Raw genomic sequence first — 14,883 nt, 5'->3', positions numbered from 1 at the left:
TACAGAATTTCGAACTTTGATAAGATAATTCACATAAGACTAAAACACTGTCAGGTGTTCTCGTAGGCAAATCTGTTATTTTATTATTTTACAAGATTCACAGCTTTATAAAGTATTCGCTCAATTAAATTGCAAAAATATGTAGAATCAAATCTCGAATTTAAGAGCAAAATACATAACTTTCCCCCCCGTAGAAGTTGAATAAATTCAGTCTTATAAGACTGGAGAATAAAAGGGAATTGTTAGTACCCATGAATGAATATAACGAACAGTATTCAGACTCAAAACTATCTTTAAAGTCATTCGACACGTTCCTTATGTATATGTTTTGTTTACCTTGCTATTAAATAAAAAAAAAATATTTATAATTAATTGTCATTCGCTTGTGATTTCGAGATTGTTTTCAGTATATTTCAGAATATAAGATCACATAAAGTTTTGACATTGGCAATTCAAAAGATTACCCATAAGAACTATCATCCGTATTTTGCCCCAATTCCTTGTAGGTAACTCGATTTTTGGTGAGAAAACTTGTTTTAGCAGCTTTACTTCAATGAGCATGTTGTCTGACCTCAAGTAATACAAATCAGGAACAGAGCAAACACAAACCTCTTAAAACATCAGAGGTTGGATTAAGTGCCATGATGGAGTAAGTATCCCCAATCAACCTGTCACATCCAGTAAGTATCCCCAATCAACCTGTCACATCCAGTAAGTATCCCCAATCAACCTGTCACATCCAGTAAGTATCCCCAATCAACCTGTCACATCAAGTAAGTATCCCCAATCAACCTGTCACATCCACTGTGTGATGCTGATCGTGATCGTGAAAAATCTCCTTAGATAACATTCGACTTGATGACAGATTGTATTGGTCGTCAAGGTAATGTGCCGACCAAAGAACTTGCGAAATGATGACTTTGAAGAGGAATTTTATATTCTTGTTTTTTCAACTTGTTTGTCAAAATCTGTGCTCCTTTTAGAAATTGTTCGTACGTAGCGAATGCTGTTGCGTATCTAATCAACTGGGAGCATCAACCCCGTACTCAGGTAGTTAGAGTAGTATTTCTACATTATTCAGGTGAGGTAGAAGTCATCACGAATATCATTAATTTTGTTCTTAGGTAACAATTTACGTCTTTTTCTAGAACAGTATCGAAATATAAAATAGAGAAAACTCTGTGGTGTCGTTTATTTTAACCTAACTATTATACCGAATCGACATATGAATGGAAGTGACTATTGTCTTTTGATAATACATGTACTACATGCAGTATGTTGTCGATACTTCTAAATATTAAGATAAAGACCACAACAAGTGCTTTCTTCTCATATCTATAGTTTTGAATTCTGCTCTTATAGTAAATAAAAATAAGTCTGTTAATAATGGGACTCAATTGGTATCCATACAGATTCCTCAAATTGTTGGAAGGCCTGGTTACCACATTATTACATTGATATTGCCAATCAGAAATCTAAGCATCTTTTGATATGATCTTCAGAGTAAAAAAAATTTGCAAAGGACTAAGTACTGACAAGATAAATATGTACAAGCTCAATTTTTACTTAAAAGAAGCAGCTATCAATAATATCAAAAGCCTGGACATAATGGGAAATGGTTGTATGTAATGTTGAAAAGAAGCAAGATTTGATATTATAGATATTGGTAATAATATGTTATTTAAAAAAAAACTCGCTATGCATCTTTGTAAGGGTTTTATGAAGTTAGGGAATACACTATAGGTATGGTTATTCAAATAAATTTTGATTTTTGGCAATACATGTATTATAGATATTAAAACTGATATTTGAGTTTGGAGAATTTCATCCTTAGAAAAAGAGCTATATGAGTGCAAGTATATAGGGTTACCACTGGCAGAATTTTTAAAATCAAGGTTCCTTTAAAATTCAATTAATATATTTTAAGATTACAAATTGCTAAGCTTGACTAAATAAATAACCTTCAAATAGTCAACTGATGTAATTCAATGTCGTCTTATTTCGGACTTACAAATGAATGAGTAATCATTCCAACTTTTGGTACAACCATGAGTAAAAGTTATCAAACTGCGTGTATTCAAATTCACATACACGTAACAAATGCTCAGCTCTTTCAAATAGTCATGTGAAAACAACTTATATAGTTTATGTGAAAATATCTTATACTTTAAAAAAGTTACTGAATTATTTTACGGAAGTAAACAATTAGCACACATGCAACATGCAGTTGAATCATCGATTCACTCAGAAAAATCGATATCAGTCTTGCTGTTCTTTCAGATGGTTTCAATTTTTTTTAATATGATAATCGCAATTTTTATTTATACATGCTAGACAATTTCAAATGGAAATCTAAAGGGTAACATTGTGTTCAGCATCCGGGCCAGCACTCCATATAAAATCTGTTTTGAATTTGTAATTTTGCACCTTGTACCTCAATGGTTAAAGGGTTGCTATAGATAACCTTGCCGATAAGGGACCATAAAGCTGTTTGTGCAAGAGAACACTTTCAGATTATCGAATATGGTATTTCCTCATATATATTTGGTCTTAGTTTTAACCATAACTAAGACTTCCATATGTGTTTCAGAAGGTAATTCTTTTCCATTTCCTTTAATTTTTGATATATAGAATACAATGTATATTTTTATTCTAGACTCTACATTCTCATAAATCGATACATTTTGTGACATCCTGTACCAGTGTTCATACACGTACTTACTCCCCAAACGATACACTTGGTAGCAAGTGATATCCTTAAGCATTATCTAGATTTTATTATAAGCATAGTTTTTATCGTTAAATTAATCAAAAGTCTACTTTCATTTTAGTAAACAACCAATAGCAAAAATAGAGTTCGGTGGTGGTTACGATTGGTGGATCTAAGTATACGTTATTTTTTTTTATTGATAAAACGCCATTTATGAAATATTCAATCATGTCTTGATTCAAGTGAAATAAAAGAAATAAGGTATGATATCTGATGAAAAATCAAAATATGCAAAATTGTTTTCTTATTCACCAATCTTCATGTTGACAGGGAATTCTAGAACATCATATGGCTCGATATGAAAAAAGGAAAATATCGTTACAGAAATTTTATAGAAACACTTCGCTGCAAATAGGCATTGATATAATGATTAAGCAAGGTCCGATAGTCATGCTAGGGTCTAATGGTCTCGTCAAATTCGTATGGACTACGCCAAACCGTCGATATGGACGCCAAAGTCCGAGGGTTCGTTTCCTTAATTTGAGACGCGTTGCTCTTAAGTGTAATTTTCTGAAACGTCAACGTCCGATGATGCGTAACTAGTCACATTAAAAGCATAAAAATAGTTATTTATTGTTGAGTTATGAATTTGAATAACATATATAATCGATTTTTTAACTGTTTATCATATTTTAGGTTGGTTTTTACATGTGACGGACTTTCATTGGGACAACACGTACACAAGTAGGGATCTTTCCTGTAATGGCGTGGTAAATACCCACGGTGTTTATGGGGATTACTGGTGCGACTCCCCGTTTTCCCTCATTGACGTCACAATAAAGGCCATGAAGAATGCTACAATAGATAAAGCTGTGGATTTTATGCTCTGGACTGGGTAACTTTGTGAATTGAAAAAAATTATTCAAAAGCCTACTCTTTTGCTATTGCCTTTAATTCTACATCTAAATACTTTGACTATGAATTGCTCTTGTATATTTCTGCTTGCCTGATCAGGACAAGTAGCATACGGCAATCTGACCGACAGAGGATGCTTACTCCTTTGTGGCACCTGATCCATTATCTGATGCTTTTAAAGGTTTGTGTTTGCTCTGCACCCCAGTTCGATTGTTTTCAATGGACTCTTGGGCTTGACTACAGTTTGTGATCTTCATATTTCCTTTGTTATTCTCATCTTTCTTCTCTTAGTTATCGACTCACAAAAATAATCTCGACCACTGGTCAATCAAAATTTTTTTTACATCTAACTTCTAACTTCTGTATGGTTTCTAAATAGAAACGACTGTCTGAATTGTTCAATTCCTGTTGACTTTTTAAATGCTTATATACCTTTATTTTGCCTTACAGTGATAGCATTCTTCATACCGGTGATGAACATCTAAGTATCGACAATAATATTGAGATGCTTACAAATCTGACAAACAATTTACAGCAGACGTTCCCTACAATGGACGTTTATGCCACTTACGGAAATCACGATTACTACCCTAATGGACAGTACCCTCCACATAACAACGAGATTTATAACAGAACACTGGAACACTGGAGAAGCTGGATCAACGATAGTACACAGGAGGAATTATTTTTGAAAGGTTAGTATCGGCACTGCTTTGATAAATGTCCTAATTATTATTGTTAGTAATCGTGACTTCGATGTTGCTGAAAGCCTTTGATAAGAAAAATATTCCTAATCAAAGAGAATTTCACACACAAATTTCCATCTAAAGTGTTGAACCACCCTACATTTGGGTAATGAAAATGTGATCGTAACGATCACTGATCATGCTCAAAAGTCTAATAAAACACTACATATTGAGAACGTAGAGACACTCAATATGTGGAAGGGATCATGTGCTACATAGAGGAGAAATCATGCCTAAAGTTATATATGTAATATTATATAATTTTGTTTAGAATACAAATATTCTTGCTACATGATTAAACTGATTCCATTATGCATGTGGCAAAATATGGTTAAACGTATTTTACAAAAGAAATGAAAAATTATGTTCTTTTCCCAGGAGCTTACTACACCTTAAAGACAAAGTATGGAATAAGAATCCTGGCATTAAATACCAACTTGTATTATACGTCAGACAAAATTACAGCTCATATGGATGATCCTGCCGACCAATTTGTTTGGATGGAGAATATATTGGAGCATTCCAGACATTTAAGTGAAAAGGTTATATATAATGCATTGTAATTATAAAGCAAATAAAATCTTTCATGTAATTGGAAATATGCATTTCTCCTCTCTCCTTAATGATAAATTTAGATTTATATAAAGGACATCTTTTTAAGGTGCTAATAACTGGACACGTTCCACCAGGGGTCGCTGCAGAAGGCGGGAAACCTTGGTTTTATCAACATTTCAACACTCGCATGGTTCACATCCTTCAACAATATAGTGACATCATAATAGGACTGCATTTTGGACATGAGCATGCTGATACATTTAGATTATTTTATGATCATTCTGGTATAACTTTCCTGTATTAACATTACAAAATGTATTTTAGTCAATCATTTAAAAACAAATCAGAAGATGGGAGAATGTTGTTTTCATTACAGAAGTTACAGTATGTTCATAAATATCTATATCTGTTGAAGGCCAACCCACGATGGCGATGTATATTGCACCTTCAGTGACTCCTTGGAGATACAAAAATTCCAAAGCAACAGGACCAAAACACAATCCCTCCTTCCGAATGGTCAAGTATGACAGAGTGTCGGGTAGACATTTAGACTTAGTTCAGTATTACATGGATCTACCAGAGAGTAACCGACAGGGTAAACCTATCTGGAAAATTGCTTACACAGCCACTCACGACATGGGAATTTCGGACATATCTCCGAAATCCATGGATAATTTTGCAACTCGAACGAGAAATCCACATAGCCAAGAGTTCCAGAATCAACTGAGTTGGCGAAATGCCAAAGCGGAAGTGATGCCCTGTGACGCCTTTTGTCATTCTTTAATCTTTTGCAATTTTAAGAAACTTCATGATCATGATTTCAAACTTTGTTTACGAGAAACTCAACAATATACAGCAACCTTACCATTTGGGAGAAGAAAGTAAAACTTTTCTAAGCCATTGGAATGAAAGAAAATAAATGAACCACTCTTTCATTTTTGTTTATCAAAATAAATTGTTAACATTTTCTGTATTTTCTCTTAAATTTTATCACATCATTGAGTTTTCAGATTGTCACTTTTCAGGGTTTTGCTTTGAACAGCTTATAAATTTGATGAAGCTAGGGTTTGTCTGTCTGCTGTATATAGCAGGTCGTAATATTTATTCCTCTAAAATGAAACCTCTCCTGAATGACTTTGTACAGAACAATATGAAACAATTAAAAAAGGAGGTAGATCTTCACATGCCGGTATATGAAAACCAGTAACAAATCAAGTAAGTCAATTCGGCATAAATAGAAAATATTCATTTGTGTTATGAAAAATGTGAAAAAAGAGATTTGTATTAGCTGACTTGTTTTTCTATTCCTAAGAAACGGAATTTATTCACATTCTACACGAGAAGTAGAAAAACACTTGCTGTGGCCTTCAGTTCGACACTTAAGGCCGGTATACACGATGAGATTTGTAGTATAATACAAGTATTATAATACTTTTGTATTATAATACTTTCCTGTACTCACGCTAATACACATCTTATAAGATTGTAAATAAACTACGTGTTTTTTCCCGCCATATTTTTCTCTCTGTCAAAGTAATAAAAATGGAGGATAAGGTTCTGATAGCAGTGTCTTTCATCGTACTATGCACTGCTTGATATATTCCACAAGTCCTTTTCCCCTTCCCATTAAGCTACGAGTTTTTCGATGTCTTTACTTGTAAAGTCTATCATTATTATTTACCATGTGCTTTTTTAGTACAATGTAATTATAAAAATAGGATGACCCCTAGTGCCATTACATTTCATTGGTTGAAAGTGATAGATAAGCTAAGACTTGTATTAGAAAATAGAGCATTGCTCTATTCTTAATACAGTTTTATAAGATTCGAAAAATCTTATGATACACTGTATTAAGAGTGTATACACAGTAAGATTTTGTATCATAATACAAATCTTATAATACAAATCTTACCGTGTATACCGGCCTTTAGATATATCGACGCTGAATTATTAAATTACAATATATGTATTTACTTTCACATATCGATTTGATATATCCAAATGAACTTACAATAAGACAGCACGAAGTCTGCCACGACTATTTCATATTTGGATGGTTCTAACTATAGTCTATAAGGGCCAACCAAAAACTTAATTGTTAGTCAAACGAAATGACGCACTTCTTCATCATCAGCTTTCATTATTTAGATAATAATTTCTCAACATTACTCCCATAGAGTGTTGACATCTCCCAATTTATTCGATACTCAACAGGATGCTCTAAGTAAGATAAATTTCTAAACCGAGACAGGCTACTGAAGAATAAGTTGATGTTGCAGAAATTTCAACATTTAAATTCGGCATGTAATCTCTATGGTCGTTATTATGACCTTGTTAGCATACATACCCTAGAAGGGGGAATTATTTTGGCCGACTTTTTAAAACCAATTGTAAGGCCTTTGTTTTTATATTGATTTTGTTCCGTCCACCTAATCAACACATTCTGCTCACTGCGGGTGTGATCGGTCAACAGGGGATGCTTATTCCTCCTAGGCACCTGATCCCACCTCGGGAGTTTCCGGGGTACTGTGCTCACAGACTGGTATAGTTTATATACAATTACTTTTAGATTGATTACTGTACGCTACCTTTTTTTCATCATAGAACTTGCGAAATGCTGACGTTAAGTAAGGCTTCTTCATATTCTTGTTTTATCAAATTATTTTTAAATAACTTTTTAAAATAAATTCTAGCGTTCCGAATAAACTGGGAGATATAAGCCCCATATTTAAGCGAAAAGAGTATACCACTTTCTTATAATTAAGGGAAGTTCACGATAAATCATAGAAAATTGAAGTCATCACGTTTATCATAAAGTTCTGTTGTTTTGGTAACATTAACGTGATATTCTTGTAAAATATTCAAATATGAAGCATGTGCCAGACTGTGGTATTTTTATTTCAAGTCAATGGGAGATATCAAGTCGACATATAAATGGACACAACTATTTTGTATTAAAGCTGAACACGACCCGTAAATAGGCATACGCCATTTTCGATATCATCTACGATACATCAACACCAGGGTATACTCCTCAGGTTCGTCACACCTGACTGCTTTATTGTCATGGGTATCGGCGTGGAATGGCGACCCGTGTTCGTGCTGTTATCTTGCATTGCCTTTGTTTACATTTTATTGCTGTTACGTGTGTCTGTGTTTGTTTGTATACTGCACTGACCTGTACAACAATATGTAAGTTTCTTTGACATCTTACTTTCCTGCATTAGACGAAATATTACCGTAACGTTGTTACTTATAGTATTGTCGCTACCGAGTGCTCTATTGCATACGCCCGTACGTCTACACCAGTGTCGACTGATTACACTGAGCAGTGACAAAGTCCTGCCCTATTTATAGGGGTCTGCAGGTATAGCGATTCTGCGAACAAAAATGGTGGACACATTCCTTTTATGAATCGTGTTCAGCTTTAAGAAGACATCGCCAATATATTTAAATGTCGAGTAAAAGGCGAAAGCAGTGTTTTTTTATGCCCCCGTAAACGAAGTTTCGGGAGTATATAGTTTTTGTCGTGTCCGTCCGTCTGTCTGTCTGTCTCTCTGTCTGTTTGTTTGTTTGCCCGCAAATACTTTGAACCTTGCCCATGACTTTTGATTTAGTGGAGCTATGGCATTCATGTTTCACACGTGTATTCCTTGTGACAAGACCTTTCTTTTGGCACCACCAAATTTGACCTTTTGACCTGGGAGTTTGACCCACTTTTACACAAAAATTTTGAACTTTTACTTTTACCATATCTATTGAACAGTAAATAACAGGACATTTAAACTTGACCTATATATTTTTTGTATAAAGACCTTTCATTGGATACCTACAACTTTGACATTTTGACCTTGACCTTGGACAATTCTGTACTTATGAAAAAACTTTAACCTTGGCTATAAATTTTGAATGGTAAGTTCTAGGGCTTTCATACTTCACATATGTAATTCCTGTGAAAAGACGCTTTATTGGATACCAAAAACCTTGACCCTTTGACCTTGACCTTGAAATACCACCTTGAACATAATTTATGAAGGGTTAAAACTAGGGCTTTCATACTTCACATATCTAATTCTTGTGACAAAACCTTTCATTTGATATCAAGAACCTTGACCCTTTGACCTTGACCTTGGAGTTTGACTCATTTTTACACAAAAATTCCTAACTTTAGGCCCTAATTTTGAAACGGTAGAAACTAGGAATTTCATATTTCAAATAACAATTTATTGGGGAGAAGACCTTTCATTGGATATCAACAATTTTGATCCTTGACCTTGGAGATTTCCGAACTTACGAAAAAACTATAACCTTGGCCATAACTTTTGAACGGTGAGGGCTAGGGCTTTCATACTTTAAATATGTAATCCTTGTGAATAGACCTTCCATTGGATATCAACAATTTTGATCCTTTGACCTTGACCTTGGAGTTTGACCTACTTTTTACAAACGTTAACCTTGGCCATAACTTTTAAACAGTAGGGGCTATAGCTTTCTTGTTTCACATATGTAACCCCTGTGACAAGACCTTTCCTTGGATATCATGAACCTTGACCCTTTGACCTTGACCATGGAGTTTGACCTACTTTTTACAAACTTCAACATTGGTCATAACTTTTGAACGGTAAGGGCCAGCGCTTTCATACTTCCCATATGTAATCTTTGAGACAAGGCCTTTCTTTAGAAACCACCAACCTCGACCCTTCGACCTTGACCCCGGAGTTTATCCCACCTTTTAAAATGTTAACCTTGGTCATAACCCTTGAACAGGTGGTGCTAGGGTTTTATATTTAACATTTGTATTTCTTGTGAAAAGGCCTTACTTTAGGTACCAACATATTTGATGTGCATTTGAGAAAGGTTATCCTTCGCTATGTTGCCATACGGGGACATCAGTGTTTCACAAACACATCTTGTTTCATATGTAGAAGTTATTGAATAAATTCTGCAGCATATAATTACAATAAAAATTCTGCTTATAACGGGATGCAGTTGGTACCAAAAGCAGATTGTAGGTTCGCTTGATATCCGAAACTATAATTTTATAGTGTCAATCAAAAGCTCGTAAATATAAATTTTAATATCAACTTCAGTATACTTGTGTATAATCAAATTGCTTTTTAACAAATCAAATTTGCAATTGAAGGTCGGACCCATAACAAGGTTGCAAGTTAATTTTCAAATGCCATTTGAGTTGACTGAAAAAGCAGCCGTCTATGATGTGAAAAAATTGAGACTTTAATTTATTGTAGGGAATAAGTAAAAAGTGTCGAAAAGTCATACAGAATGATGAATGTTATTGATTTTTCAGCTCATGTGAACTTAAAATTAGACATGTTTGAAAAACAAATATAAACTGAAGTAGAACAGACTAAAATATATAATTTTATGCTTTTTAACGAAATAAGGACAATTCCTTGTCAGCGACCACATAAAAAATGACAAGCAGTGAAAGTAAATACTAGTATCCATGTATTAAAAATTACTTCTATTGAATCTAAAATGTAACACAATAAAAAATGTTATTTTTTCAAATATACCTTTATTCTTTCACAAACAGTAAAATTCAATGATGACAGTGTTATTTAATAAAAGACCATGTAATTATATTGTACACAAAAATTGCATTATCTGAAAGCTTACTGTCAATGAAAAAGTACTTTGTCCAAACAACTGACTAGATATTTGCTTTGCTTCCAGTTACGGAAATCGAACCACAATAGTTGAAAAATAAAATACAATTTATTACTATTTAAGAAAATATAATACAATTTATTACTATTTAAGAAAATATAAAGTATACTACAAAACTCTGTAAAACATATACATGTAATATCTTTATAACTGATAATCATAAATAAGAATAGCAAAAATATCAATAACAATAATAATAAATTTATAATAAATACAATGTATAAATAAATCTTAATAATCATGATAATTACCCACAAAAAAGTATAAACTCAATGTTCTAAGAGGTGTTTTAATAAGCATAAAATGATCTTTTTTAATTAAAAAAAAATAGAAAATGTGTACGATATTTCACCCTCTACATATAATTTCTGAGTTAGCGTTCTTTTTATAACATTCAGTACATTTTATAAAACAAAATAAATTTATTAAGAATGTGATCACTTTTGATTTAAACCTATTTTAGTTTAACACTCCACTTGTGCAATCTTTGTTTAATTACATTTACATTAACGACACATGTTTTTATACCTTTTCAGTTTGTGTCTTAATAAATTTAACGAAACAATAAATAAAAAGAATAATATCTTATGTAATATATTTGCCATGCCCAGCCATTTTATGTAAAGATTAAACCTGCAGTTTATCCTTTACCTTTTCCTGTTTATATCCACTGAGGGTGTCTTTCTCCTGCATAAACATGGATCCGCCCCGCTGTATCCTCTACTCTCATCACACTCACACGGAATTCTACAGCCTGTTGCAGACAACGAGTTAATGCGTCGTGTTTCTGTAATTCATAAACAACAATAATGATCATCATTGACTCAAATCTGAATTTAACACTTATGTGCAAAATTGGCCAAACTTTTCGGTAATAAGTCGAAATTAAGACACTCTGTTGCTAGGATTTCTCAGATATAGGTTTACACACTCAAAGGAAATCTGGAAAATGCTTCATAATTTTTTTTCTTTTCTTGTTTGTTTATATATCATTAATTTGCTTTAAAATACTCTCTAAATTTGAATGATGTATTTACAAATTGACAAACTGTTGAAACAAGAATATCAGCAGTCTCGTTTAAAGTCGTCATTTCGTAAGTTCTATGGTCGTTACAATGACATGATTGTTAGCTTGTATAATTTATCATTGAGTGCTAACTGGCGCTTTTCTTACTTATTGTTAGACACATTAAAAACATGAAGGTGGTGTGGTATACCACTTTCTGAAAGACTTTGTACACTTTGTAGTAAAGGTCAAATTGCTGATGAATTTCATTACATTCTAGAATGCAAAGCTTTGGAAAATGAAAGGAAAAAATACCTAGGTAATTATTATTCTAGTAGACCGAATATTATTAAATTTACAGAACTTATGTCAACTCAAAATGAACAAATTCTGAAAAAATTATGTATGTTTATTCTAAAAATTTATGACGCTACCTGTCCTCCTTAATATGTTACTTATTGTCTGTTTCTCCCTCTTTTTTCATTTTTTCTTCATTTTGTAACATTTTGTATTGTATATATTATATTTTTTGTACCTCTGACCAGTTTGTTTAAAATGTATATATGTTTTACTGTACCCCATGTACCAATATTTTGGTTTGGGAGAATAAACTGAACTTGAACTTGAATTGTCGACGGATTTTTCCGTTTTTCCCGACAAGGAGCACACGGCGGGTGTGACCGGTCGGCAGAGGATGCTCACTTCTCCATGGCGCCTGATTCCATATCTGATTCCGTGTTTGATCTGCTCCAATTTTGTATTATTTAATGAACTTTTGAGCTTGAATACTGTTCGTCATCTCCTTAAATTTCACTACCAGGACTGCAATTCGTTCCACCATGAAACGGCAAGATCAAATCGATACAGTCTACATGATTATTTAACATATTAAAACAAAGCAAACAACTGAGGTTATCGAACTTGAAGTATAGAGCAAATTAACTTAAAAATCTCACCAAAAACAATTAAAAATAATGAAATACTCAAGGACATCTTTGTTTGGAAAAGGTATCATTTGAAAAATGTGCCTAGATATTGATTCTTGACTGATTCTTAATATGAATGGTTTTATGTACTCAGTAATATTATAGAAAAGTGTATAACTGCTTACCTGGCGGGCAGTCGTACCGGCGACATGGGAACGGGAAGTAAGAGTTAGTGGGGTCAAGTAACATTGATCCCGGGGGGCAGGGCTCACAACGGTCCGCCGTGTTATTCACTTCACATCTTCTGACGTAAAGATCTGAAAAAAAGGCGTAGGTTAATATATGTGTATTTCCTTCGACAAGTATTTAATAATCTATTACAAAGTTTTGAAGAACATTTGTGTTTACTTGGTTGACATTCGACGAAGCAACATGTTGTTGTTTTCCCAGTGAAGAAATCTGTTCTCTCGACAACACGGACGCAAGATTCACTTGTACAAATCTGAAAAAGAGACACGTGATAATTTATACCCTTCACCTTCATTTACAAACGAAATGCTTCATTATAATCAATACTGAGAAAATCTGTTATTTTCGAGGTTAACGATGGGTTGCAATGCAGCGATCAAAACAAAGGTGTAGTGTCGATAAATTTTCTTGTTTTCTTTGATAATGAAGTCAAAAAGAAATCAAATCGAACTTTAAATACGGATAATGAGGAAAATCACCTTTCTTTTATTATGTCTATATTTCGTTTTTAGTCGATTGTTGTGAAAAGAAATTAAAGGAAAACTTCGTTTCAGATGTTTCTCTTTTGTTGCATTTTAGAAAAAAAGTCTTGAAATCTCCATGGTGAAAATCTATTTATGTAAGGTGATTTTCGACTGTAGAAAATGTATAAATAAAATACACTTACAAAAAATAGGAATAAACCCACTTTAATTTTCTTTCCATCCAATGCTTTATTTTTTAGAAACATAGTTGACTTTCTTCCTAAAAAAATTCATATGAACATGATATTCAATAACAAAGCCACTGGTACTACTTCCAATTAAAAAAAATAATCAATTTGGTTCTTACTTGTATTAAAATCATCATATGTTCATTACTTTATAGAAATAACATGTCATTAAGAATATTCCTTTTAAAATTAGGCACACTTTACCTTATTCTATAAATTCAAACCCAACAGGATTAACTTCGTACATCTACTTTTCGAAATAGAGAACAATTTTGGTTTTTATAACATCATAATACGTCATTTCAACATCAGGGAATTTTGATCGTATTCCAAGAATGCAATTAGCATTATCTGATATCATACTTCATTTCTAATTATGGGCCACAACTAAAAACAAAGCCGGGATCGTTTGCTTTGATTAATCACAAGAAAGCGAAGTCATCGCGTGTACTTTCGGTATGAAAAGTTTCCCTCGGTCAGAAACATTAAATTGAAAGTAAGCTGACTCAATATTTCGTAAAATACCTAGTTTACATTTACCTGTCCATTAATGTATATAAAAATAGTCGTTTTCAATTTAGAGAAACTGTGAATTTCCTATCTATTCGCCTCTTTACTAAAGGTGTATTTTTTGGCATGATCCATCTCACTTTGTCATGACTTTATGTCACAGCCTATTCTAGGAATTGAATTTGTAGTAGTAGAAATAACACACAAACACGGCTGCTGGGTTCAATTCTATATTTTATATATTTTACGTAAATAGAAAAAGGGTGACCTGAAATATAATATAACATGTATTTAATAATTCTCACCTCACTCATACTTTTACGCGATTCAGTTAAACATGAATTTAGATAATTTAGAACTTACTTCATTTAAATAAAATGATCAAATAGATACTGAATAATAATTGACTAAGAAATAATTTAACAATTATTTCTTACCGTAATCCTAGACCCAGTTTTGTACGAAAGCCCAGAAGGCTCATTCGTACGAAAGCCCAGAAGGCTCATTCGAGATTCAAGGTTCGAAATACGAGATTCGAAATTCGAATTTCGAGATTCAAGATCCAGATGAACCAATCAAAAGCGGTTTCAAGATTTGATTACTCCCCTTTATTATGATTTTACTATCAAGAAATCGTTTAATATATAAATAACAAATAAGTCATTTAATTAAATCACAATGCAAGAAAGAGTGATATATATATATATATATTATATTAGAAGGAAATTTAGATAATCATTGGATTTTTGATCAGCAAGATATACTTCAATTTATATTATGGCTTCTTAAATATTAAATAGAATACATATATCAGGAATATATACATTTTTGTATTGTCTACTTTGTTTAAGGGGTTGATGACA

At 32.9% G+C, this 14,883-nt stretch overlaps 2 protein-coding genes across 2 annotated transcripts; one reads left to right on the top strand and one right to left on the bottom strand.

Annotated features, from left to right (window-relative positions):
* The first annotated feature begins 2,448 nt into the window (after window positions 1–2,448).
* LOC134229334 (acid sphingomyelinase-like phosphodiesterase 3b) lies at window positions 2,449–5,849 on the top strand. Its single transcript, XM_062711071.1, has 6 exons — window positions 2,449–2,593; window positions 3,407–3,605; window positions 4,076–4,320; window positions 4,750–4,913; window positions 5,033–5,210; window positions 5,342–5,849. Exons 1-6 carry the CDS (start codon window positions 2,524–2,526, stop codon window positions 5,809–5,811), a joined length of 1,326 nt encoding a protein of 441 aa, XP_062567055.1. The 5' UTR covers window positions 2,449–2,523; the 3' UTR covers window positions 5,812–5,849.
* Window positions 5,850–11,225: 5,376 nt separating this feature from the next.
* Window positions 11,226–13,760, bottom strand: LOC134229333 (uncharacterized). Its single transcript, XM_062711070.1, has 5 exons — window positions 13,715–13,760; window positions 13,466–13,542; window positions 12,958–13,051; window positions 12,735–12,866; window positions 11,226–11,404 (listed from the first exon to the last, which is right to left on the bottom strand). The coding sequence occupies exons 2-5, from the start codon at window positions 13,526–13,528 to the stop codon at window positions 11,265–11,267; spliced, it is 429 nt and encodes a 142-aa protein (XP_062567054.1). The 5' UTR covers window positions 13,529–13,542; window positions 13,715–13,760; the 3' UTR covers window positions 11,226–11,264.
* Between the last annotated feature and the right edge of the window lie 1,123 nt (window positions 13,761–14,883).

Source organism: Saccostrea cucullata, unplaced genomic scaffold, assembly GCF_032062105.1.
Source record: "Saccostrea cucullata isolate Sc308-1 unplaced genomic scaffold, CSIRO_AGI_Scuc_v1 ctg41, whole genome shotgun sequence".
NCBI lineage: Eukaryota > Metazoa > Mollusca > Bivalvia > Ostreida > Ostreidae > Saccostrea > Saccostrea cuccullata.
Note: the sequence above shows the minus strand (reverse complement) of the source record. Positions and strands in the feature narration are given on the sequence as shown.

Bases quoted from the DNA above. Each gene is read 5' to 3' on its own strand.
- LOC134229334 (XM_062711071.1), top strand. From the start codon at position 2,524: ATGGTATTTCCTCATATATATTTGGTCTTAGTTTTAACCATAACTAAG. The intron at 2,594-3,406 runs GTAATTCTTTTC...ATCATATTTTAG, and splicing joins TTCCATATGTGTTTCAGAAG to GTTGGTTTTTACATGTGACG. The intron at 4,914-5,032 runs GTTATATATAAT...CATCTTTTTAAG, and splicing joins CCAGACATTTAAGTGAAAAG to GTGCTAATAACTGGACACGT.
- LOC134229333 (XM_062711070.1), bottom strand. From the start codon at position 13,528: ATGTTTCTAAAAAATAAAGCATTGGATGGAAAGAAAATTAAAGTGGGT. The intron at 12,867-12,957 runs GTAAACACAAAT...CCTTTTTTTCAG, and splicing joins CTTCGTCGAATGTCAACCAA to ATCTTTACGTCAGAAGATGT. The intron at 11,405-12,734 runs GTAAGCAGTTAT...TATGAATTACAG, and splicing joins CCGGTACGACTGCCCGCCAG to AAACACGACGCATTAACTCG.